The following is a 25,368-nucleotide window of genomic DNA, read 5'->3' as shown; positions in this document are numbered from 1 at the left end:
ACGCTGCCGTAATTTCAAATCTGCGCCGTCGTATCTTTACGTCAATTCTCAAAGGCAGATACGTTGAAAAAATAGGCTTCCTCCACTGACGTAAGTAGCATACACCGGCGTATAATTGTGTGCAATTTTACGCTGGCCGCTAGGTGGCGATTCCGTTGATTTCCACCTTGAATATGCAAATTAGCGAGATACACCGATTCAGAAACGTACGTCCGCCCGGCGCATTTTTTACGTCGTTTACGTAAGGCTTTTTCCGGCGTAAAGTTACCCCTGCTCTATGAGGCGTAGCCAATGTTAAATATGGACGTCGGGCGAGCGTCGAATTTTTAGTCGTTTATGTAAGTCGTACGCGAATAGGGCTGTACGTGAGTTACATTCACGTCGAAAGCATTGACTATTTGCGGCGTAATTTGGAGCATGCGCACTGGGATACGTTCATGGATGGTGCATGCGCTGCAAGTCAAAAACGTCATTTACATGGGGTCCGCCTTGATTAGCATACAACACGCCCACTGCCTGGATAATTTGTATTACGCGGGCTTACGCCGAACAGGTTCTTTCTGAATACAGAACCTGCCTCACTAGGTTACGGCGTAGCGTATCTGAATCCGGCCCTTCGTTTTTAAATGGTTAAACTTCTCTCATCTACACATGGAAGTTCATTACTTTAATCTAAGGAAAAGCTACAATGTTTATAGTTATATACTAGCACCAACAATGTTGTGAAAATCTTGCCAGGCTGCCCATTTCTTTTGACAGCTGAGAACTCTCTACACTTGTTACATGAATGAATAAGGAAATTCTGCATAGAGATCGTGAAGGGGTTGAATGGATGACTCCCCCACAATGGGCGGAACCCAGGCAGACCCAGCTCCTTTTTCAGCTTTCATTATCTGCATTTTTTTTTTTACTTTCGGTCGCATGCCAAACACACAGATTTCAGACAAATTTTGTTAGAAAATTACTTAGAACCCCAAAACATTATATATATATTTTTTTAGCAGAGACCATAGGGACTAAAACGGCGGTCATTGCAACTTTTTATGGCACATGGTATTTGCGCAGCATATTTTCAAAACACTTTCCTGAATAAAAAAAAAAACAAAAACAAACAACACAAAACTGTAAAGTTAGCCCAATTTTTTTGTATGATGTGACAGATGATGTTACGCCGAGTAAATAAGATACCTCACGGGGCGTGGCCTGGCTAGCGATGGAGTAGGACGTGGGAGCTCCTCTTGCTGAAAATCCTACTTACCAGCCTGAGTCACAGATTGACCTTCTAACCACTCAGAAGCCTGCTTGGAACCCCCGGGACCGGAGCGGCAGATGTCCCCACCGAAGAAATCATCCGCCGCGGCGGATAAACTGGCCAAGTACCGACACGACGGTATGGAGGAGCAGGCCAAAGATGGCGCAGACAAGGCCCAAAGGGAGGACCGCCATGCGGCGGAGACAGCGAATGTGCTAGAAGCCATAGCAGCACTTCAGGGCACCCTCACGACTAAAATTGATGAGGTGAAGATAGACATCTCCCTCATGAGACAGGATTTGTCCGCGGTCCGGGGGAGAGTCTCTAAGACGGAGGCCCGCATCAGCGCCGCAGAGGACATACTGAACCCCATGCAACATGATGTGGAGGACATGCAGCGGCAGAACCATCAGCTACACTCCCACCAAGATGAAATGGAGAACAGGCTCCGCTGCTATAATCTGCGCTTCATAGGTTTAATGGAGCGTGCGGAGGGCAGAGAACCAGCTGAATTCCTGGAGAACCTTTTCATTAAAGTGCATGGGAGAGAAGCTTTTTCACCAATGTTTGCAGTGGAAAGAGCGCACAGAATACCTCCCCGCACCTTTATTGCCAAATTCCTAAACTTTAGGGATAGGGATAAAATAATGCGCCTATCCAGGGAAAAGGGGAACATGTGAGTGGAAAATGGCCAGGTGGCGGTGTTTCCAGACTTCTCCAACTAAGTGCAGAGGAAAAGATCACAGTACCAGGATGTGAAGCGTCGTCTGCGTGTTCTGAACCTCAAATATGCCACGCTGTTTCCAGCCAGGCTGCGAGTGGAAGAGGATGGCCGGGTACAGTTTTTTGACACACCAGCGTCAGCAGCAGCCTGGTTGGATCGGAAGTGGAGACAAGTATAGAGTCGGGGGTTTTGGATGTAAGTGAGTACCGTTTTTATTTATATATATATATACATACATACACATACAGGTGGTTCTCAAAAAATTTGCATATTGTGATAAAGTTCATTATTTTCTGTAATGTACTGATAAACATTAGACTTTCATATATTTTAGATTCATTACACACAACTGAAGTAGTTCAAGCCTTTTTATTGTTTTAATATTGATGATTTTGGCATACAGCTCATGAAAACCCCAAATTCCTATCTCAAAAAATTAGCATATTTCATCCGACTAATAAAAGAAAAGTGTTTTTAATAAAAAAAAAAGTGAACCTTCAAATAATTATGTTCAGTTATGCACTCAATACTTGGTCGGGAATCCTTTTGCAGAAATGACTGCTTCAATGCGGCGTGGCATGGAGGCAATCAGCCTGTGGCACTGCTGAGGTGTTATGGAGGCCCAGGATGCTTTGGTAGCGGCCTTAAGCTCATCCAGAGTGCTGGGTCTTGCGTCTCTCAACTTTCTCTTCCCAATATCCCACAGATTCTCTATGGGGTTCAGGTCAGGAGAGTTGGCAGGCCAATTGAGCACAGTAATACCATGGTCAGTAAACCATTTACCAGTGGTTTTGGCACTGTGAGCAGGTGCCAGGTCGTGCTGAAAAATGAAATCTTCATCTCCATAAAGCTTTTCAGCAGATGGAAGCATGAAGTGCTCCAAAATCTCCTGATAGCTAGCTGCATTCACCCTGCCCTTGATAAAACACAGTGGACCAACACCATCAGCTAACATGGCACCCCAGACCATCACTGACTGTGGGTACTTGACACTGGACTTCAGGCATTTTGGCATTTCCCTCTCCCCAGTCTTCCTCCAGACTCTGGCACCTTGATTACCGAATGACATGCAAAATTTGCTTTCATCCGAAAAAAGTACTTTGGACCACTGAGCAACAGTCCAGTGTTGCTTCTCTGTAGCCCAGGTCAGGCGCTTCTGCCGCTGTTTCTGGTTCAAAAGTGGCTTGACCTGGGGAATGCGGCACCTGTAGCCCATTTCCTGCACACTCATGTACACGGTGGCTCTGGATGTTTCTACTATTCGTTCAGAAATGTATTTCTGTGTCTTACCCTCTTGCTTGAGGGTGTCAATGATGGCCTTCTGGACAGCAGTCAGGTCGGCAGTCTTACCCATGATTGCGGTTTGGAGTAATGAACCAGGCTGGGAGTTTTTAAAAGCCTCAGGAATCTTTTGCAGGTGTTTAGAGTTAATTAGTTGATTCAGATGATTAGGTTAAGAGCTCGTTTAGAAAACCTTTTCATGATATGCTAATTTTTTAACATAGGAATTTTGGGTTTTCATGAGCTTTATGCCAAAATCATCAATATTAAAACAATAAAAAGGCTTGAACTACTTCAGTTGTGTGTAATGAATCTAAAATATATGAAAGTCTAATGTTTATCAGTACATTACAGAAAATAATGAACTTTATCACAATATGCTAATTTTTTTAGAACCACCTGTGTGTGTGTGTATATATATATATATATATATATATATAAAAATATATTTTTCTGGGAAGCCGTGAATGAGCATATATATGTGCCCCTTGACTGCCTTCATGAGAACCAGATGAGAGACTACAAATGGCTGCTTAGGACTCTTCAGGTCCTACTTTATTTTATACTGTTATTTTTGCAAGTTTTGGCCTGGTCCTACCATGCATCTCCATTATCCTATGAGAGATAGTTTGGAATGGGGACGGCTTCCCTCGGGACCGGAGGGGGGACTTGGATCCCCTGTTTGAATATGTGTGCCCATCGCGGCGGATGTGTTTGAGATCCGTAAAGGACATTGGTGCAGAAGTGGGGTACGACATGGTGGGAAATAAGTTGAACAGCAGGAGGAGCGGGTCCCTTTAAAACCTCATGGGAATGGTTCCTTGTTCCCGCTTCAGCTCCACGTGCAGCTCAGTGAACAATCATCCCTACGGGACTGACTGTGTTTGCCATGCCATGATGTACACAGAACCAAAGTTATGTGCCTCCAGTCAGGTTTCTATACCACTGGATGTTTTTTTTCTAGAATTGGCTGTATTTTTTGGGGAATTAATGCTCACACCAGGTTGGGGAGGTGATGGGCTGGGAGGGTGGAGGGGGGATACAAGGTTGCAGGGCCACCGTTGTGACCCTTTTTGGTTGATGCACACTTGGATAGGCCACCGGTGGTGGTACCTCTGGCAGAGCCAGATGGCTCGGTGGTCACGGATCCTCCGCTGGTGGCGGACAGATTTATGAAGTTTTACAGGGACTTGTACAGCTCCCAATATAGACACACTCCACAAGACATACAGGCGTATCTGCACACACTACAGTTTCCACGGTTAAGTATAGGCCAGGTACAGATGCTCGAAGCTCCCATTACCACTCAAGATGTTGCTAAAGCAATATCACAATTGGCCAAGTCTAAGGCTCCGTGGCTGGACGGTTTGCCCCTGAGAGTTCTACACCACCTACTCGCTTGTCCCTAAACTGAGGGCACTATTCCAGTTCATATTGGATTCTGGCACGCTTCCCGCCTCCATGCAGGAGGCACAAATTATTGTCCTTCCTAAACCGGGTAAAGACCCACAGCATCCAGAATCATATAGACCCATCTCCCTATTAACAGTGGACACTAAAATACTAGCCAAGATACTATCATCCAGGCTGAATACAGGCAAACTGGTTTTATGCCAGGAAAAAATACCGCCATGAATATTAGGAGGTTGTTCATGAACATACAAGCCCAACATGAAAACAGCGGGACCAGGGTGGTGGTTGCCTTGGACACGGCCAATGCTTTCGACTCAGTCGATTGGGTTGATCTATGGGAATGCTTGGGATGTTATGGATTTGGCCCGAAATTTCATTAAGTGGGTGCAGCTAAAAGTACCGCTAAAAGTTTGGACGCTGTTGGTCCATAAATTGTTTCTGTGTTTAAGGTTTTTTTATTTATGTATGTATGTATGTAATTTTCTTTTGCATCTCAATAAACTTGGAATTTTCTGGTTTAAAAAAAATAAGATACCTCACATGTTACGCTTTAAAATTGCGCACACTCATGGAATGGTGCCAAATTTCGGTGCTAAAAATCTCCATAGGTGGTGCTTTTAAAAGTTTTACAGGTTACCCGTTTAGAGCTGTAAACACCCCTTGTAATAGGAATAGTGTGCGACAGGCCCTCTTTATGGAGAGATGTGGGGTCTATAAGACCCCACATCTCTCCTCCAGGCTGGAACGTCTGAGATAAAAAAATAAAAATCTCAGGCTTTCTAACCGAGTACCTGGCATTGTTTACTTCAGCCAGCCAGGACGTGATGGCATAACGATGCGCACGGGCCTGCGAGAGTGCCGGGGACCAACTGGCCTTCTCTTTTTTCTCTGTGACCAACTTCCGGCGCATTCCTTCTCCGGCTCGCCGACCGGACGGGGGAGTAGGTAAAACCCCTGGAGGGTGGGACGTCCCCTCCTGCCTCCTGTAAGAACAATCAAGTGGCTTAAAAGCCACTATGATTCTTCTTACCGTGAAATGAATCACTGGCTGAAAAAAAATTATATTGTTGTCACAGACGGGACATACATTTCTGCCTTGTTTAGACAATACACCAATTGTTATTAGGCGTCGGCTGCAAACGTAGCCAGAAAAGGCTAAAGGCCGTTGGAGGACTTCAGCTGTTCAAAATGAGGCAATTAAGGCCTCTATAAGTAGTCTAGAGGATTACCACTAATTTGCTGCATGCTGAGGCTTTCTGAGTGAAAGAGAGCATTACTGAAAGTCTTCTGAGGAGGTGAGAAGGATTGATTTTTCTGTGTGATAAAAATCAAAAGACTATTGGTTTTCTGCTGTATGCACGGTCTACCCAGCAGTAGGCTGTGCTAGACTCCATAGATAGGTTCCTGTGTGGAAGGTAGACGCCCAAAGTGGCTAGGATTTATTTTAATGTTTGATTTTGTTTATGCTGTTTGGATGCTTGCACTTGTTTCCAGCAAGATCGAAGAATAAACCAAAATCGTTGTTTTCAACCGTCTTTGACTGCCTGTCTGTATAAATTCAGTGTGTGGTGAACCCATCCAAGGGGTCACACACCCCGCTACCAAGCTAACCCCTTAATATATATACATTATATATATATATATATATATATATATATATATATATATATATATATATATACACATACATACATACATACATACATATACACACACACACACACATATATATATTTTCAAAGAGTTTTCTTCATTTTCATGACTATGGAAATTGTAGATTCACACTGAAGGCATCAAAACTATGAATTAACACATGTGGAATTATACATAACAAAAAAGTGTGAAACAACTGAAAATATATTTCATATTCTATGTTCTTCAAAGGAGCCACAGTTTGCAGCAGACACATCTCTAGAACTGGTAAGAGGTGTGAATCAGGCCTTCATGGTAGAATATCTGCTAGGAAACCACTGCTAAAGAAAGGCAACAAGCAGAAGAGACTTGTTTGGGCTAAAGAACACAAGGAATGGACATTAGACCAGTGGAAATCTGTGCTTTGGTCTGAGTCCAAACTTGAGATCTTTGGTTCCAACCCCCGTGTCTTTGTGCAACGCAGAAAAGGTGAACGGGTGGACTCTACATGCCTGGTTCCCACCGTGAAGCATGGAGGAGGTGTAATGGTGTGGGGGTGCTTTGCTGGTGACACGGTTGGGGATTTATTCAAAATTGAAGGCATGCTGAACCAGCATGGCTACCACAGCATCTTGCAGCGGCATGGTATTCCGTCCGGTTTGCGTTTAGTTGGACCATCATTTATTTTTCAACAGGACAATGACCCCAAACACACCTCCAGGCTGTGTAAGGGCTATTTGACCAAGAAGGAGAGTGATGGGGTGCTGCGCCAGGTGACTACCTCTTGAAGCTCATCAAGAGAATGTCAAGAGTGTGCCAAGCAGTAATCAAAGCAAAAGGTGGCTACTTTGAAGAACCTAGAACATGAAATATATTTTCAGTTGTTTCACACTTTTTTGTTATGTATAATTCCACATGTGTTAATTCATAGTTTTGATGCCTTCAGTGTGAATCTACAATTTTCATAGTCATGAAAATAAAGAAAACTCTTTGAATGAGAAGGTGTGTCCAAACTTTTGGTCTGTACTGTATATATACACACACACACACACACACACACACACACACACACACACACACACACACTCTCTGAACATCCCCATTCTCTTGCATTACATTCAAACTATTGGATAGACTTAGCTGAATATGTATATGTGTGTAATACTCCGTAGTACCATAAAACTATTAAAATAAATACTGGCAAGTACATTTAAAAAAACTTACTGAAAAAATTTGAATCCTTTGACAGTTCCTCCTGTGTTAGTGAACAGAGTGCGCAAGTCTTCCTCAGTAATCGTTGTCCTGAAATGAGAACGTTTGGAAAAAAAAAAAAGGGGAGTTTGTTTTATCTACAGGTTCGCAACATGTTTCCGGTGTAAGAAGCCCTCAAACAAACGTATTGTGATTCAAACCCATTGTGAAAACCAGTTAGGAAACACTTTGTAAAACAATGTATAAATAACAATGCAAATCATTTATTACCACAGCAGAAGCATTTCATTCGCACAGCATATGGTAGATTACTGGTAGTTACAGAACTGACAGGATTTAGTCCATTATTTATGAACACTTTGATTTTTGTGGATACTTTAACTTATTAGGCTCCATGCACACTGGACGCTAAAATAATGTTATAAAAACGCCAATAGGTTTGCAGGGAGTCTTTCAACGTTTTTTTAACGTTTTTGCAATAGCGTTTATGAGCGTTTTTTAGTGTTCATTTTTTTTTATTTTTTTTTTCAATGAATAAAAAAAAAACGCAAAAAAATGCTGGCAAGCCCCATTTTTGAGCGATTGGCGTTTTGAGGTAAAAAAAACAGCACTTTGAACGTGATTTTCGGGCGTTCAGAGAAAAAAAAACATAAACTTCACTGCTCATTAAAGCTGAAAAACATCCAAGTGTGCATGGACACATAGGTTAACACAGTGGAGTTTATGAGCTTTTAAAAAAACAAAACAAACTCCAATAAACTGCAGTTTACAAGCTCCAGTGTGCATGGAGCCTAAGGAGTTTATAAAAAGACGTTTGTGACACTATTGGGTGGAGAGACAGTTTAGGTGTTTCTCTCTCCCCCCACCAATTTTGAATCACAAATGTTATAACAATTTATGGTTGATGGTCCTGGGTAGCTGCACGGGGACATGTTATACATATAACACAAACCTGAAAACCTTGTTTGCCAGTGTTCAATACATCAGGCAATTGGACTAGATCTGTATTTAGCAGCTACTTGGCTTGAAATCATTAATCTAGAGATAAATAGGCTGATTTACTAAAGAATTTGATAATAAATTGTGTGAAAATTCAATTAAACTACCCAATTGTGTGCAGAAGAAATAGGTAAACCAAGATTTTATTTTCAGTTTACTGGATAATTGAAGTGAATCTTTACACATGGGGGTTGATTTACTAAAGGCAAACAGACTTCCCCAGAGCTTACAGAATGTGGTGCTATTTCACTTTGCAAAGTATGCCAAATCATGTGCCAGAAAGTAAAGATACAGCATTAAAGCGGAGGTCCGGTAAAAAAAAAAATGTATAAGTCAGCAGCTACTAACACTGTAGCTGCTGACTTTTAATAAGGGTACTTACCTGTCCTAGTCGCCAGCGATGTCGGCCCCTGCCGAGGCCGATCCTCGATCCTGGCAGCCCTAGGCGCCGCCATCCACAGTAAGGGAAACAGGCAGTGAAGCTGTGCGGCTTTACTGCCCGTTTCCTACTGTGCATGCGCGAGCGGAGCTTTGTGAATTTGCTGGCTGCTTTTTGGGATACACAGTTCCCAGAATGCAGCGCGCCCCATTCACAAGAAGAAACCGAGTGTAGGAAGAGGAAGAGAATCCACCGCGGAGGATGAAGAGGAAGATTCAGGACTTCCGCATAGCAACAGCTATTTATTTTATTTATTTTTTTCATTTTTGGAGGAATTTTTTTTTTGAGGGTGGAACTCCACTTTAAGGCCTCATGTACACCGCTGCTGGCAAAAAAAACGTTTAGGAGCATTTGAGCATTTTTTTCAACTGCTCCTGAACTCTCCTCTATGTTATCTTATCTGTCCACGTACACAGGGTCCTTTAGTGTAGTTTCTAGGCAGTTGAGTTTAGAGGCTTTTTTTTGGAAAGCAAAAAAATTAGTTCAGACGCATTTCAAGCACCAAACGCTTTTAAACGTGGCAACAGTAATGGTAATCCAGCGTTTAGCTGTGCTGCGTTTACTTTTTTTTTTAAAAAAGTTTTTTTCAAACGCGGCAAAACGCAGCATTTAAATGCGGCAAAACTGACGTTTTAAACGTGGGTTACTATTCTGTCAAGTTAAATCATTCAGGAGAGGTTGTAAAAACATCCCGTGTACATGAAGCCTTATGTTGCATTACATGCTGAAAAGTAAGAAGTATTTCAAAAATATGTATGTTAATTGTTTAGGTTTAGCAGTTTACAAAATGCAAGGTGAGCAAACAGAAGAAAAAGCTAAATCAAATCCATATTTGGTGTGGCTACCCTTCGTTTTCCAACCAGCATCAATTCTTACACTTGCACAATATCAGGCATTTTGTAGGACTAGAATTGTAAGATTAACTGATTATACCAAGCAGGTGCTATTCAGATGCATATGTAGGTTGAGGCAGTCATTAACTAAAACACCTGTGTAACTGACTTAAAACTGGATGAGGAACAGCCAAACTCTGCTACTAACGTGAGGTTGTGGCAGACGGCTTCATGTCACCGGCCATACATACACAATGGCAAGACTGAACACCAACAAGACATAAAAGATAGATATACTGCACCAGCAAGTTCTCTCCCAGGCAAAGATTTTAAAGCAGACTGGGGTTTCAAGATGTGCAGTTTAAGCTCTTTTGAAAAGCACAAATAGGGAAACGTTAAGGACTGCAGACACAGTGGTCAGCCAAAGGAAACTGCAGCAGATAAAAGACACTACTAGGAACTGGGTTAAAAAAAATAAAATGGCAGCAGGTGCTCTGGACTAATGTGTCAAATTAACATTTTTGGCTGTAACAGTAGGCAGTTTTTTCCTTAAAGGGCTGGAGAGTGGTGCAATAATGAGCATCTGCAGGAAACGGTGAAGCATAGTGGCGGTTCCTTGCAAGTTAAGGGTTGGATTTCTGCAAATGGAGTTTCAGATTTGGTCAGGATCAATGGTGTCCTTAAATGCTGAGAAATACAGGCAGATACCAATTCATCATGCCATACCATCAATGAGGTGTGTGACTGGCCCCAAATCTATTTTGAAGCAGGACAATAACCCCAAACATACAGCCAATGTCATTAAGAACTATCTTTTGCGTAAAGAACAAGTCGCCTGGGAAGTGATGGTTTGACCCCTTTACAGCCCTGATCTCAACATCAAGTCTGTCTGGCATTACACAGACAGAAGGATTTGAGGCAGCCAACATTCACAGGAGATCTGTGGTTAATACCACAAGATTTTTGGAACAACCTATCTTCAAAAAGCAGCGTGCAAAGGGTGGTTAATAACTATTAAGACTTCTATTTTTGAAGGTATTCACAATTTACAGATTTTTTTTTTCAGACCTGCCTAAAATTTTACACAGTTGTGCATAGTAAATGAAAATACTATATTTTTGATTGTGCAGATGTAGGGGTGTGTTGTGTTGAAGCCACCTCCCTATGAATCAATGGTCAGAATCAGGAGCTTCTACTGGCCACAGAGGTCCTGTTATTGGACAGCTGAATCATAAGGAGCAGAGCTAAGGCCCATATCACACTAGCGAGCCAGTCACTAGTGAGAATTCACCAGTCAGACAAATTACAAAAAGGCAGGATTGACACAGGCCTGCTTTGTATGTCTTGCTTTTCTAGCCAGCATGGAGGCGACATCTGCAAGCAGGTGAACGTTTTCTCTCCCCTTTGTGTTCTCTAAAGCAATCCTATTGCTGGCAAGGTGTGACACAGTCCTTACTCAGCCTTTTTCCTCAACCTGGAAAGATGTTAGGGTACCTGCAAGATACCATTGTTAGCTTTAGTAAAACACAAAAGGTTTACTTTAAGCATACTTTAAAATTAAAAGGTAAAACTTGGGCAGAAATCTTTCAATGAGGACACTTGTTTCTGTGACAACTAAGTGGGGGTTTCCCTCACATTGGAAAGACATTGCTATGCATTGGAAACATGATCATGTAATCTGTGATCTCATAAATGAGAGTGTAATTGTACGGATGTTGACATTCAAAATATGCAATTTTTCTACCATCAAATTGAAAAAAAAAACTGTTATTGAGCGTTTTATGTAAAGTTAGGCAAAGTGCAGTTATAGAAAAGTGGTACTACTCACGGAATGTTAGACAAATGAAGGGTTGCTGAGGGTGGGAATATATTCTGAAAGTTTTTAGATCCAGGCTTCTTAAAACGATGTAGAGGGGAGTTGGCAAAGTCTTTTGTTAGCCCTTGATCATCAAGCCCTTCTCGAGGTAGCTGGACTGTTTGATGCTTAGACAATGTAACCCTGATAATTTTTCCATACATTTTCTGGCCATTGAGGTGGCTCATGGCTGTAAAACAACAAAGCATAGTAATACATTTGTAAAACAAAATGTTGGATATCATTGCATCCATTCCAAGCTAGACATATATTGCAAAGCAGGAAACCCAATCATTCTTAAATTAAACCGATTTACTCACTAAAGTACTTCCTAATTTCACATAAGACGAAATGTAATTTAAGAACTGTTATTAATCCAATTACAATCTGGAAGTGTGTCATCCAGTTTAAGTAAACAAGTATTATCCTGGGAGAAACGTAATTACAACGATTTAGATTTTACATTGCAAAAACAGAACAAAACAATGACTAATTAAATTAGTGAGTTATAAACACAAAGTTAATTTGTGCTTTAACTCAAGGCACTAAAAAAATCCACAACTCCAACAATACTACCTAATAACCACAACTAATCTAGTGAGAATGCTTGACTATTGGGAGCATCTGTAACACAGTCTAACACAAGCTGGTATGTGGGAATGAGCCTTAAAGTGGAACTAAAGTGCTTTAAATGCTAACAGGTAGCCTTTTATGGCAGAAGAGACTTGGTATGTCTTTTTGCCATCAAAGCTTCTGCCTTACCTGCTAGCAATTATCTTTTTGGCGTACACTTACACTTAGTGTACATTATGGGTATGCCTTTGATGCTGGGATGAAATAACTTCTGAGAGCATGTGTGAAAGATATGTCATGGGTTGGCCAATCAAGATGTCCACCATAATATCGCAGTCACTAGTAAAAAAAAAAATATTAATGAAAATGCCATAAAAATATCCCCTATTTTGTAGACGCTATAACTTTTGCGCAAACCGATCAATAAAAGGCTTATTGCGATTTTTTTTTTTTACCAAAAATATGTAGAATACATATCGGCCTAAACTGAGGAAAAATGTATTTTTTTATATATTTTTGGGGATATTAATTATAGAAAAGGTAAATAATATTGCTTTTTTTTTTTTTTGTCACTCTTTGTTTATAGCGCAAAAAATAAAAAACGCAGGAGGTGATCAAATACCACCAAAAGAAAGCTATATTTGTGTGAAAAAAAGGGCGTCAATTTTGTTTGGGAGCGACGCCGCACGACCGCGCAATTGTCAGTTAAAGCGACGCAGTGCCGAATCGCAAAAAGTGCTCTGGTCTTTGGGCAGCCAAATGGTCCAGGGCTGAAGTGGTTAAGGAAGCCTATCAATGACCTATTAGAGTGCTCACTAGTGCTCTTGAAGTTCATTGAGGACTGCAAGCCATCTGCCACAATGGTAGACGGGATTTGTAGTTTGTTAGTTCACAGATTCCTGTAAAAGAATGGATGTGTGGGTGGTGCGCATAGCAATGCTGTTTTTAAATTGGATGCAGGGAGAATAACCCCTGCCTGCTGTCATGGGTGAGGATTGGGAGGTGCAGGGACTGGTGCATTGGTAACATGTTACACATTACTAAAAAGTGAACTTGGCCTTTAATCACTTGCCTACCATAGGCTGTCATTTGACATCCTCGGTTGGCTGTGGTTATATTGGGATAATGCCTGCAGCTACAGGCATCATCCAAGAATAAAAAAAATAAGTTGGCAGTTGCCTTTATTGTAGAAGTGATTCGTCCGATCGTGGAGCTTGAGAGCACTCCAACCAGCGGCAACATTTGCACATAACAGAGAGAGAGAGGAGCGGACGTTGTTCCTGTCTCTGTCACATAGGGAACCAGAAGCAATGGGATTTGGGCACTTCCGGTTTTGACTCTGTTTATCTGGCCGCTAGCAGCCTGTCAGACCAATTTGTTTATCATCGGCTGCATTAGAGGCCAGAGGCCATAAAAAGGACCTGTCGTGGTCCATGCTGTCACAAGGGATGTTGTTCACCTCTTGTGATAGCAATTAAGTTAAAAACAAAAAAATTAAGAAACTGTGAAAAAATTGTTTAAGATCGAATAAATTATTACTTGCTATATAGATAAAAAATAAAAAGAAATGTAAAGTATAACTAAAGGCTAAACCTTTTTTTTTTTGCTCCTCATTTTTTTATTGCCGTGTCTCCCCATTACGGGTATTCACCCTCTCTATTTTTCCTGTTCCTTCATCATTAGAGTAAGAAGAAAAATTTTCAGAGAATATGAATGATAACACAAAAACCTTCTCTTCTTTCACTCATGGTTGGTGTTTTGCTGAAGCCATTTTTTATCAATCAACTGTGTTTACGCTTTTTAAATCATAATGACAACACAAACTACGTGTGTGTGTGTGTGTGTGTGCGCGCGCGCGCGTATATAAAAAGGTCAATGAGTTTCTGGACTCCTGACAGACCCTTGCAGCCTTCATCCAGTGCTGCACTGACCATACTGAGTCATGGGGAAAGCAAAAGAATTGTCAAAGGATCTGCAAGGAACTCAACTGTATAAAAACATGAAAGGGACATAAAAAAAAAAAAAAAAATATCCAAGGAATTGAGAATGCCAATCAGCAGTGTTCAAACTCTTATCAAGAAGTGAAAAATGAAGAAGGTTTCTGTTGAAACCAAACCATGATCAGGGAGACCAACTAAAATATCAGCCACAAGTGCCATTACTATGCAAATGCCACAAAATATCCTGCTTACTATAAGCCAAACAGAGACAAGCCTCAAACCTTCTGGGTTTGGAGTTAGAAGACCAAAATTTAGCTTTTTGGTCACAACCATAAACACTTAATTTGGAGAGGAATCAAGGCCTATGATGAAAGGTACTCCATTCCTACTGTGAACCACGGGGGTGGATCGCTGATGTTTTGGGGATGTGTAAGCTACAAAAGGCACAGGAAATTTGGTCAAAATTGATGGCATGATGAATGCAGTATGTTATCAAAAAATACTGGAGGAACATTTGCATTTCATCAGCCAGGAAACTGCACATGGGACATACTTGAACATTCCAATATGACAAATATCCAAAACACAAGGCCAAGTCGACCTGACCTGCTACAGCAGAATAAAGCGAAGGTTCTGGAGTGGCCATCTCAGTCTTGTGACCACAATGTCATTGAGCCACTCTGGGGAGATCTCAAACATGCAGTTCATGCAAGACAGCCCAAGAATTTAGAGGAACTGGAGGCTTTTTGCCAAGAGGAATGGGCAGCTCTATCATCTGAGAAGATAAAGAGCCTCATCCACAAATACCACTAAAGACTTCAAGCTGTCATTGATGTTAAAGGGGGCAATACACAGTATTAAGAACTGGGATCATTTGGGTAGTTTGTGTTGTGATTATGATTTAAAAAGAGTAAACACAGTTGATTTAAAATAAAATGGCTTGCGTTATTCATATTCTCTGAAAAATGGCCAAGAAATCATAAATTCTGCAAGGGTATGTAAACTTATGAACACAACTATATATTTGACAGCCTATGTAATTTCTCGAGGCCCTAAACCCTTTCATGATAAGCCTATTTCTGACATTTGGTGTTTACATGTTAAAATTTGTATTTTTGGCTAGACAATTACTTAAAACCCCCAAGCATTTTATATACCGTATTTATCGGCGTATAACACGCACCCTAACTTTAAGGCCAGTCTGATGGACCGTTTTCATCGGTCCAAACCGATCGTATGTGGGCGCCATTGCTTTTTTTTTTAACCGAAGGTTAAATAACCTAACTTGCTTTAAAATTTAACCGATGGATTGCTAACCGATAGGTCAAAACCGATCGTTAGTATGCAAAACCATCGGTTAAAAACCTGCGCATGCTCAGAATCAAGTCGACACATGCTTGGAAGCATTGAACTTTTTTTCAGCACGTCGTTGTGTTTTACGTCACCACGTTCTGACACGATCGTTTTTTTAACTGATGGTGTGTAGGCGCGACGGACCATCAGTCAGCTTCATCGGTTAACCTAAGACAACAGTCCTTCAGACCGTTTTCATCGGATGGACTGATCGTGTGTACGAGACTTTAGAGGGAAGTTTCAGGAAATAAACTTTCCACCGCCCCCCTGCGTATAACACGCAGGCACAGTTTACCCTCTATTTTCAGGGTAAAACAGTGAGTGTTATATGCCAATAAATACAGTACATATTTTAGCAGAAAATCTGGAGAATAAAATGGCGATTGTTGCAATATTTTATGTCAAACGGTATTTGTGCAGCGGTCTTTTAAACTCAACTTTTTGGGGAAAAAGACAATTTACCGTTTAGTATTTTTTTTTAATTCATAAAAGTTAGCCCAATTTTTTTGTACAATGTGAAAGATGGTGTTACCAAAAAGATACCAAACATGTCATGCTTTATAATTGCACACACTCGTGGAATGGCGACAAACTACGGTAAATAAAAATCTCCATAGGTGACAATTTAAAAATAATTAATGGTTACCAGGTTAGAGTTACAGAGGAGGTCTAGGGCAAGAAGTATTGCTCTCGCTCTGATGATTGTGGCGCCTCACATGTGTGATTTGAACACCGTTTACATATGCGGGCGCGACTTGCGAATGCATTTTCTTTGCTGCACAAGCTTGCGGGGATGGGGGAGCTTTAAAAAAATAGTTTTTTTCTTATTTATTTTTATGGGTTAAAATTTTTTTTAAAACATTTTGATCACTTTTATTGCTGTCACAAGGAATGTAAACATCCCCTTGTGACAGTAAGAGGTGGTGGGTGACATGTACTCTTTATGGAGGGATCGGGGGTCTAAAAGACCCCAAATCCCTCCTTTGCACTTCAAAAGGTTACCAGGATGATGCCTGCAGCTGTGGGCATCATCCCGGTATAACCCCCTAAAGCCGAGGCCACATATGCGTATGCTCGGCAGGAAGGGGTTAAAATGCCAGCATAGTACAAATATCCCCCAAATTACCCCTTTTCATGGCGAGTTTTTTGTAACTGTCACAATAACAATTTTTTTAGGACATTAAATAAAAAAAGTCACATACTGTCACCAGTGCAATACAGTGTCACATATGACTGATTGGCAGTCATCAGGGATACTGACTGGTGACCATGTACAAATTAAAAAAAATGTATTAAATTTTTACAAACTTTCATCAGAGTAGTTAAGTGTCAGCATAGTGATACCACACCGATACCCTAGGTTATTCAAAACGGCCAGGTAAAGGGATTCACAGGAGTGGCATGCTTTTAACCACTTAAGACCCGGACCATTATGCAGGTTAAGGACCTTGCCCCTTTTTGCGATTCGGCACTGCGTCGATTTAACTGACAATTGGGCGGTCGTGCGACGTGGCTCCTAAACAAAATTGGCGTCCTTTTTTTCCCACAAATAGAACTTTCTTTTGGTGGTATTGGATCACCTCTGCGTTTTTTATTTTTTGCGCTATAAACAAAAATAGAGCGACAATTTTGAAAAAATGTTTTTTACTTTTTGCTATAATAAATATCGCCAAAAAAAAAATATAAAAAAATATTTTTTTTTCCTCAGTTTAGGCTGATACGTATTCTTCTACCTATTTTTGGAAGAAAAAAAAAAACGCAATAAGCGTTTATCGATTGGTTTGCGCAAAATTTATAGCGTTTACAAAAAATAGAGGATAGTTTTATGGCATTTTTATTAATCATTTCTTTTTTACTACTAATGGCGGCGATCTGCGATTTTTTTCATAACTGCGACATTATGGCGGACACATTTTTGGGACCATTGTCATTTTCACAGCGAAAAGTGCTATAAAAATGCACTGTTTACTGTGAAAAGGACAATGGCAAGGGTTAAGTGTGCCCTAAGGGAGTGATTCTTACTGTAGGGGGGTGTGGCTGTAGGCGTGATGTCACTGAACGGCGTTACCTATATCAGGGAACAGACGATCAGTGTCACTACACACACCTCTCTCCATTCTTCCGCGATAGGTCACAGGAGCTGAACACCGGCGGCGATCGGGTCCCGTGGTTATGGAGCTTCTGACCGGGTCGCGCACGCGACCCACAGCTGGGCTCTTAAAGGCAACGTACAGGTATGTGCCTGTGCTCAGCTGTGCCATTCTGCCGACGTAAATGTGCAGGAGGTGGTCCTTAAAGTGGGGGTTCACCCTATAAAATAAAAAAAATAAAAATGTTTTCTTCTAGCCTAAAATTCGGCATTGTAGCGCGAGCTACAGTATGCCGGTCTTAATTTTTTTATCGCCGTACTCACTGTATAATCGTACATCGTAGATTCCGACTGCCCACGGGGAATGGGCGTTCCAATCCAGACGGAAGGTGATTGACGGCCGGCTCTGGCGCGTCACGCTTCTCCGGAAATAGCCGAAATAGGTTTGGCTCTTCACTACGCCTGCGCATAGTCTGTGCGCAGGCGCCGTGAAGAGCCGAGACCTACTCCGGCTGTCTTCGGGGAGCGTGACGCGCCAGAGCCGGCCGTCAATCACCCTCCCTCTTGAAAGGAACGCCCATTTCCCGCGGCAGACGGAATCTACGATGTACGATTACACTGTGAGTACGGCGATAAAAAAATTAAGACCGGCATACTGTAGCTCGCGCTACAATGCCGAATTGTATGCAACAATGTTGTTCTGCAGGGTGAACCACCGCTTTAAGTCGTTAAGCTGGTGACTTACATGTACTTGATCCAGTCTTCCCAGCTAGGGCGCCATTGCCTCCGGACTAAAGAGGTGAGGGTCTTTCCGGCTTATCAGTGCTCAGTTCAAAAGCCTGCATCGGAGTGTATGGGGTGCATCAGTACGTATGGAATGGGCAGCTTGTACATTTAGAAAGGCACTATCAATGCTGAAAAATGTATCCAGGTTTTAGAGCAGCACTAAACTGCATACTGCATCTATGACAACAGCATGGCTTCGTAGTACAAGAGTCTAGGTGCTAAACTGGCCTGGCTGCAGTCCAGACCTTTCCTTAATTTAAAATAATTGGCGTATGTCTAAAAAAAAATACAAAGCTGACCCAGGACTATTGAGCAGTTGGAATCCCAGATCAGGTTAGAATGGGACAAAATTCTTCTCCCAAAACTCCAGCATTTGAACTCATTGCATTCTGTTTTTATGTAGATTTTACACAGCATCCCAACATTTTGGGAATTGTGGCTGTACATAAATATGTAAAACTTAACACCTGGAGACACCAAGAGAACCTCATTTCTAAAAATAACACAACATTTATGCAAAATACCATAATAGCAGTGACAGCTACAGAGTACCATGTGAACAGAATACCAAGCGGCAGCCTTGTAATTCTAAAAACACACTGACGCCTATGATCTAGTGAAGTGTGCCTTGAGCAGGGAAACCTTGCCTCTGAGGTCAAAGGCTTAGATGATCCGTCAAATGCACATAGCGACAGAGGAACAGAGAAGCAGGCTGTCCCTTAGGCTCTGTTCACATATATGCTAAATGGATGCATTTTGAACAGCATCTGATTCGCATGCCATGTGAACCGGCAGACTTCTCTATGGAGCTGGTTCACAAATATGTAGTGCAAAGGCAATGCAAATTGAAAGTGTCATGTGGGTTTCTAAGCACTGTGGTGCGGTTTAGATGAAAATTCCCAGCTATTGAACAAAAAAATGTAGCTCTAAAGATAAAATGTGAGATACCAGGTGCGGCACCAACATTAAAACGTGCATGTGCACATATGAAATCCCATATGAATGGTCTGAAATAAAGTTCCATAAACAAAAAACATAATCAAGTCTCTGAGGAGAACTTGAAGTGAACATCAAAGGAACAATTGGTGGAAGGTGTAGAGCGGACTGATGTCCAGTGATTGAGGGAACAAAACAAGTGATCAGGTTGTCTGCAGAGATCTGTAAAATTCGCAATCACATCAGATATATGGTAGGAGTAAATACGCTTACCGGATGCGTTGGACTCTGTTACTGTACAAATTTTTTTTTTTCAAAAAAAGTGATCACGTGGTGAAGCAATATGGGGTGCTTAACCACTTAAGGACCACCCCATGTACATATACGTCCACAATATGGCACGTACAGGCACATGGGCGTATAGGTACGTCCTCGCCTATTAGCGGGTGGGGGGTCCGATCGGGACCCCCCCCCGCTACATGCGGAGGTCGGGTCCGCTCGGGGAGCGATCCGGGACCACGGCGCGGCTATTTGTTTATAGCCGCTCCGTCGCGATCGCTCCCCGGAGCTGAAGAACGAGGAGAGCCGTGTGTAAACACGGCTTCCCCGTCCTTCACTATGGCGGTGCATCGATCGCGTCATTCCCTTTATAGGGAAGACACGATCGATGACGTCATTCCTACAGCCACACCCCCAAACAGTTGTAAACACATACTAGGTGCACCCTAACTCCTACAGCGCCACCTGTGGTTAACTCCCAAACTGCAACTGTCATTTTCACAATAAAGAATGCAATTTAAATGCATTTTTTGCTGTGAAAATGACAATGGTCCCAAAAATGTGTCAAAATTGTCCGAAGTGTCCGCCATAATGTCGCAGTCACGAAAAAAATTGCTGATCGCCGCCATTAGTAGTAAAAAAAAAATAAAAAATAAAAATGCAATAAAACTATCCCCTATTTTGTAAACACTATAAATTTTGCGCAAACCAATCGATAAACGCTTATTGCGATTTTTTTTACTAAAAATAGGTAGAAGAATACGTATCGGCCTAAACTGAGGAAAAAAAATGTTTTTATATATGTTTTTGGGGGATATTTATTACAGCAAAAAGTAAAAAATATTGCTTTTTTTTTCAAAATTGTCGCTCTATTTTTGTTTATAGCGCAAAAACTAAAAACCGCAGATGTGATCAAATACCACCAAAAGAAAGCTCTATTTGTGGGGAAAAAAGGACGCCAATTTTGTTTGGGAGCCACGTCGCACGACCGCGCAATTGTCTGTTAAAGCGACGCAGTCCCGAACTGTAAAAACACCTTGGGTCTTTAGGCTGCATATTGGTCCGGGGCTTAAGTGGTTAATAGCATGGGGTAACGCTATTAATCACCCCACATTGCTTCACCACGTGATCACTTTTTTATGTCATTATTTTATGTATGACTTTTACTGAATAAACCTTTAATTGGTTTTATTGACCTGCACTATCGGAGCCCCTTCTTTTTTCATTTTAATTTTACCCTATGGTCCGACTGGAGCTGCAGCCAAGGCCATGGTTTGTACCCCTGTATACATGGCCTAAGGATTTCATCAGGAAGCTGTCGCGGTTCCACAGTACACCGTTGAAATATCGCTGGTTTCCAGTGTCTATCCTGGTTGGAGTCCCAACTACAGTGACCATCCTCTACCCGGTTGCAGTGGTCCCGGTTTCCAAATAACCACAATGCTCTTCTGACTCTCTTGCTGTACAGTAACAGAGTCCAACGCATCCGGTAAGCGTATTTACTCCTACCATATATCTGATGTGATTGCGAATTTTACAGATCTCTGCAGACAACCTGATCACTTGTTTTGTTCCCTCAATCACTGGACATCAGTCCACTCTAAACCTTCCACCAATTGTTCCTTTGATGTTCACTTCAAGTTCCCCTCAGAGACTTGATTATGTTTTTTGTTTATGGAACTTGATTTCAGACCATTCATATGGGATTTGATATGTGCACATGCACTTTTTAATGTTGGTGCCGCACCTGGTATCTCACATTTTATCTTTAGCGCTACATTTTTTTGTTCATTATCCACCAGCTTTGTTTGTTTGTATGTAGCAGCTTACACACAGTTTAAAGTTAGCGCAGTTTTTTCTTTACCTTGCAATTCCCAGCTATTGCCTTCTATAGTAATGCATACGAATTGTATGTCATCAGTTTCACACATAAATGTAATGAAAAAACAGCATGGGGGTCTCTTCCCTAATCCACATCAGGCCCTTTAGCACAAGTGAGCAACACCCCGAACCTAACTAGGCCACATGCCCTAAACCCTGGCTGGTGGTTTGCAGGCAAGAGGCCCACCCCCCCCCCCCCATGTGAATTACTATGGGGTACATTGTACTTCCACTCATTCACCAAAAAAGTGTCAAATCTATCACCACTGCCCCCTTGTGATGTAATCGACCAATGCATGCCAGGTTGGTGATGTCACAAGGGGGCGGAGTCACCAGGTGACGTCGCCAGGTAGTCCCTGCCTGTTGGCTAATAAGGCAATGTCAGAGCCTTCGGTGGAGCTTTTTTTTTTCAGGGTCGCCAGCGGGTGTCATGATCGCAGATGGAGCTACACCGGGGGACAGCGTTTTTGTATAAGATAATTGTCAAAAACTGTCTGTTTCGATTTCTTTTTGACACACTTTTTGGTGAATGAGTAGGAGTACCTCCTACTCATTCACATTGTGAGGGGGGGGGGGGGCTTATCTGGGATCTAGGGTGTCCCCCCCCCTGTTAAAGCAGTTGAAAACTCAGCTTGCCCATTGTTACCAACATATAGTAGATAAGGGTCTGGTATGGAATTTGGAGGGATTTATTTTTTAGTTTTGGCTGGGTTTTTTTCCCTTCACAATTTTGTATTGCCACCAATGGTTTTTTGACATTCAGCCGTTAGCGAGGGGTATGAATACTTTTTCAAGGCACTGTATTTTTTGCCTTCAATTTCTATTTTAAACTGAATAGGTTGATCTACAAGGTGAGGGTTTACGTATACTTTAATGAAAAAGGCCAGCAATGTAATACATTGAGAAAATACAACAAAGTTCTTACCCAGCTGTGACTGGTTTCCATCAGCCATCTGTATGAGCGCACTGTCTTTCTTATTGTACAGAATCTTCACACGCTGCACATCTCCATAAACACCTTTACAATCAGATTCAAAGCAAACATAAAAAAAAAAACACATAAAAACGTAAACCAAGGTCTAATCAACTTCAATAAGGTTTTAAGATCAAATGAAACAAACACCAAAAGTACCATTCAACCAGCCCTGACATTCACAAGAATGAAAAACAGATCAAGATTTTGAACAGTGAACTTTGGATAAGAATATATTTGATATACCCTCAAAGCTATGTGAATGACAACAAAATTAAAGACCATGCAAAATAAATTCACATGCATTAAATTAACGTGTCTATAGTGAGACAATTGAAAAAAATAATAATAATTAAAAGGGAAATAAGAAAAAAAAAAAAAGCAGAAAATAAAAAAAAGTACTATTCAACTTTACGCCAAAGTGCTAACTACAAATAAATAAAAAATTAAATAATAAAATAAAAAAAAAAAAAAAAAGTGAAAAAAATGTTTAAATTAATAATAAAAGTATAGTGCTAACAATAACATACCGAAGAGGGTAAACAGACTTTGGGGCGAAACCATCTTTAGAAGGAGAGAAGAGCAAGCAGCGTAAGACAAGAAGAGAGAAGAGTCGAGGAAGAGCGGAGATGAACAGATCATCCATAACGAAGGGTGGTTCCCGTAGAATGGTGAAGGTGGTCATGGATCATGGTTCAAGGCAGTTAATTGGGGCAAGTTGGTCCGAGGAACATATTGTTCAAGCAAAGAAGCATGAACATAGGGTATGAAGGGGGAGGGTGAAAACAGACACAGAATATGGGAAGACGTTTGACAGCAGTGTTTAGAAAACATTGAGGAACAGGAAGAACATCACACACAAGGAGAACACAAATATAAGGAGTGGGGGGGGGGGGTAGGAGATGATGCAGAACAAAATAAAAAAAGAAGAAGTGGGGAGAAAATAAAATAAAGGTCAGTACAAAGGAAATGCAGGAGTTTGGTCAGAAAAAAAAATGGTTGGCTTATGTACTGTGCAAGAAGAACTAAAATGTAGTCATCCAAGACAAGTATGGGAAAACACATTCATCAGAATACAAGGTAGTCATTTGTTTTGACACAGGGAAGGCACGTAGCAGAAACAGTTTTAGATTTCAGTGCATAAAGCACACTTGGATTTGAAATGGTAAGGAAATATCACATGGATGGCTGGCAAATCATTTAAACATGCAGATGGTACAGACTAACGTGTGACCAATGATTACCATACTCAGCACAAAAGTGGCCTGCAGATTCTGGACTAAAGGCAGAGAAAATGTGATTGCACAGATAAACACATACCTAGTCATCATGGTGTTCTATACCATGATACTGATCAATGAAGCGATGTTTGCATACTCTTGACAGTGATTACCGATGCCTCACACAAGAAAACGTTTTTTTGTATGAAGTTTCTAACCCAAGAGCTTATACATAGCAACAAGTCACCATTTCCTTTTAGCTAGCATGGAATTAAAAACATTCAATGGAGGTGCTAACTGGCTGCTTAGGGGGAAAAGTTGTTAGAAACTTCATGTGTTCTGCCAAATATTGCATTGTGTTAGGAATCCCCTTGGTTGTCAGGGTAATCTAGTAAGAGACCCAGTTTGTCTGCCTTCAGTCTAGATAGCAAAAAAAAAAAAAAAAAAGACGCCATCAAGATATCCTGGCAATCAAACGTCCCACATTTCATACCAGAATACACATCACCCAAATAGAAATGAAGGAAAAGAGCAAATGGCAGAATAGGGATAGGAAAAGACAGGTTTCAGAGGAAAGATACAGCATTAGAATAGATGACAGAATGCCCAGTTACTGCAAAGAATAAGATTACTAAGACAGGAAGAAAGCTTCATCAAAATCTTTGGTAGGACCTTGAAAGAAAAACGTATTAGAGTAGCTGATACAAATAGAGATTTGTATAAATAAAATAGAAACGCAAAAATTGAGTGTGAAACAAAACCGCCAAATAACAGAAGAAAAAAGAAAGAAGACAAAGAAATTAATGCTAACCAAGTCAAGTATGTAAGGTAAATCACAGAAAGATATACAGATGGAGTGAAATGAATTGCAGTACATCATCTAAAACTTCTGGTCAGTGGAGATAACCAGCACAGAGTACTAGAGATGTAACATTTTTGGAAATTTTAAAGCCAGGAGAAAACGTCCCCCCCCCCCCGAAAAAAGCCAGGAGAAAACGTTCCCCCCCCCCCCCCGAAAAAAAAAATTCAGTGTGAATTAGTTTCACAAGTTGAAATCATTTTGATTTTCAGGAGTAAATTTATCTATAAATGAGGGTGTGTATTTTTGGGAGGCCACGGTTTGTAACACTTCCTTACTACATATTTTGATATTTCAAAAGATCCACCATCAACTTAAGGTTGAGTTCACACTATTGCGAATTGGATGTGGGATTTCCTAGCATCCAATTCGCATGTCGGGACATTGTGACCAGCTTTCTATGGAGCCAGTTCACACCTCTCCGTTTCAGGTCCAAATTCAGCTGAAATTTGACCTGAAACTGAACGGGGATGCACCAGACCCCTGCTTTGAGCCGCTCCATGCTGTGAACCTAGCTTCAGTGTTTGCAACAGTCCTAAGCTTCACTTAAATATACCCATCATGTGCCTATTTCTGTCAAGCAAAGCAACAGTGTCAAGAGAATGTCCCACTAGCCCAAAGACCAGTTAGAATTCACAGTAAGACCCCTTTCACACTGAGGGCGTTTTGCAGGCGCTACGCTATAGCATTAAAAATAGCGCCTGCAATCCGCCCTAAAATAGCTGCTCTATTGTCTCCAGTGTCAAAGTCTGAGGGCTTTCACACTGGATCGGTGCACTGGCAGGGCGTCAGGATAAGTCCTGCCAGCAGCTTCTTTGGAGCGCATTAGCAGCGGTGAG

General features: G+C 41.4%; 1 protein-coding gene across 2 annotated transcripts in view; it reads right to left on the bottom strand.

The window, feature by feature from the left end:
• The window catches only part of PTBP2 (polypyrimidine tract binding protein 2), a 137,638-nt gene that overhangs the window by 7,754 nt on the left and 104,516 nt on the right, over window positions 1-25,368 (bottom strand). For both annotated transcript variants that reach the window (XM_040359977.1, XM_040359979.1), the window contains exons 10-13: window positions 22,981-23,014; window positions 22,403-22,495; window positions 11,614-11,830; window positions 7,527-7,604 (exon numbers count right to left, since the gene is read on the bottom strand). In XM_040359977.1, coding sequence (XP_040215911.1) covers window positions 7,527-7,604; window positions 11,614-11,830; window positions 22,403-22,495; window positions 22,981-23,014 — 422 coding nt within the window. The remainder of the gene's footprint in view (window positions 1-7,526; window positions 7,605-11,613; window positions 11,831-22,402; window positions 22,496-22,980; window positions 23,015-25,368) is intronic.

Source organism: Rana temporaria, chromosome 7 (assembly GCF_905171775.1).
Source record: "Rana temporaria chromosome 7, aRanTem1.1, whole genome shotgun sequence".
NCBI classification, from domain to species: Eukaryota; Metazoa; Chordata; class Amphibia; order Anura; family Ranidae; genus Rana; species Rana temporaria.
The sequence above is the reverse complement of the archived record's forward strand: the minus strand, read 5'-3'. Positions and strand labels throughout refer to the sequence as shown.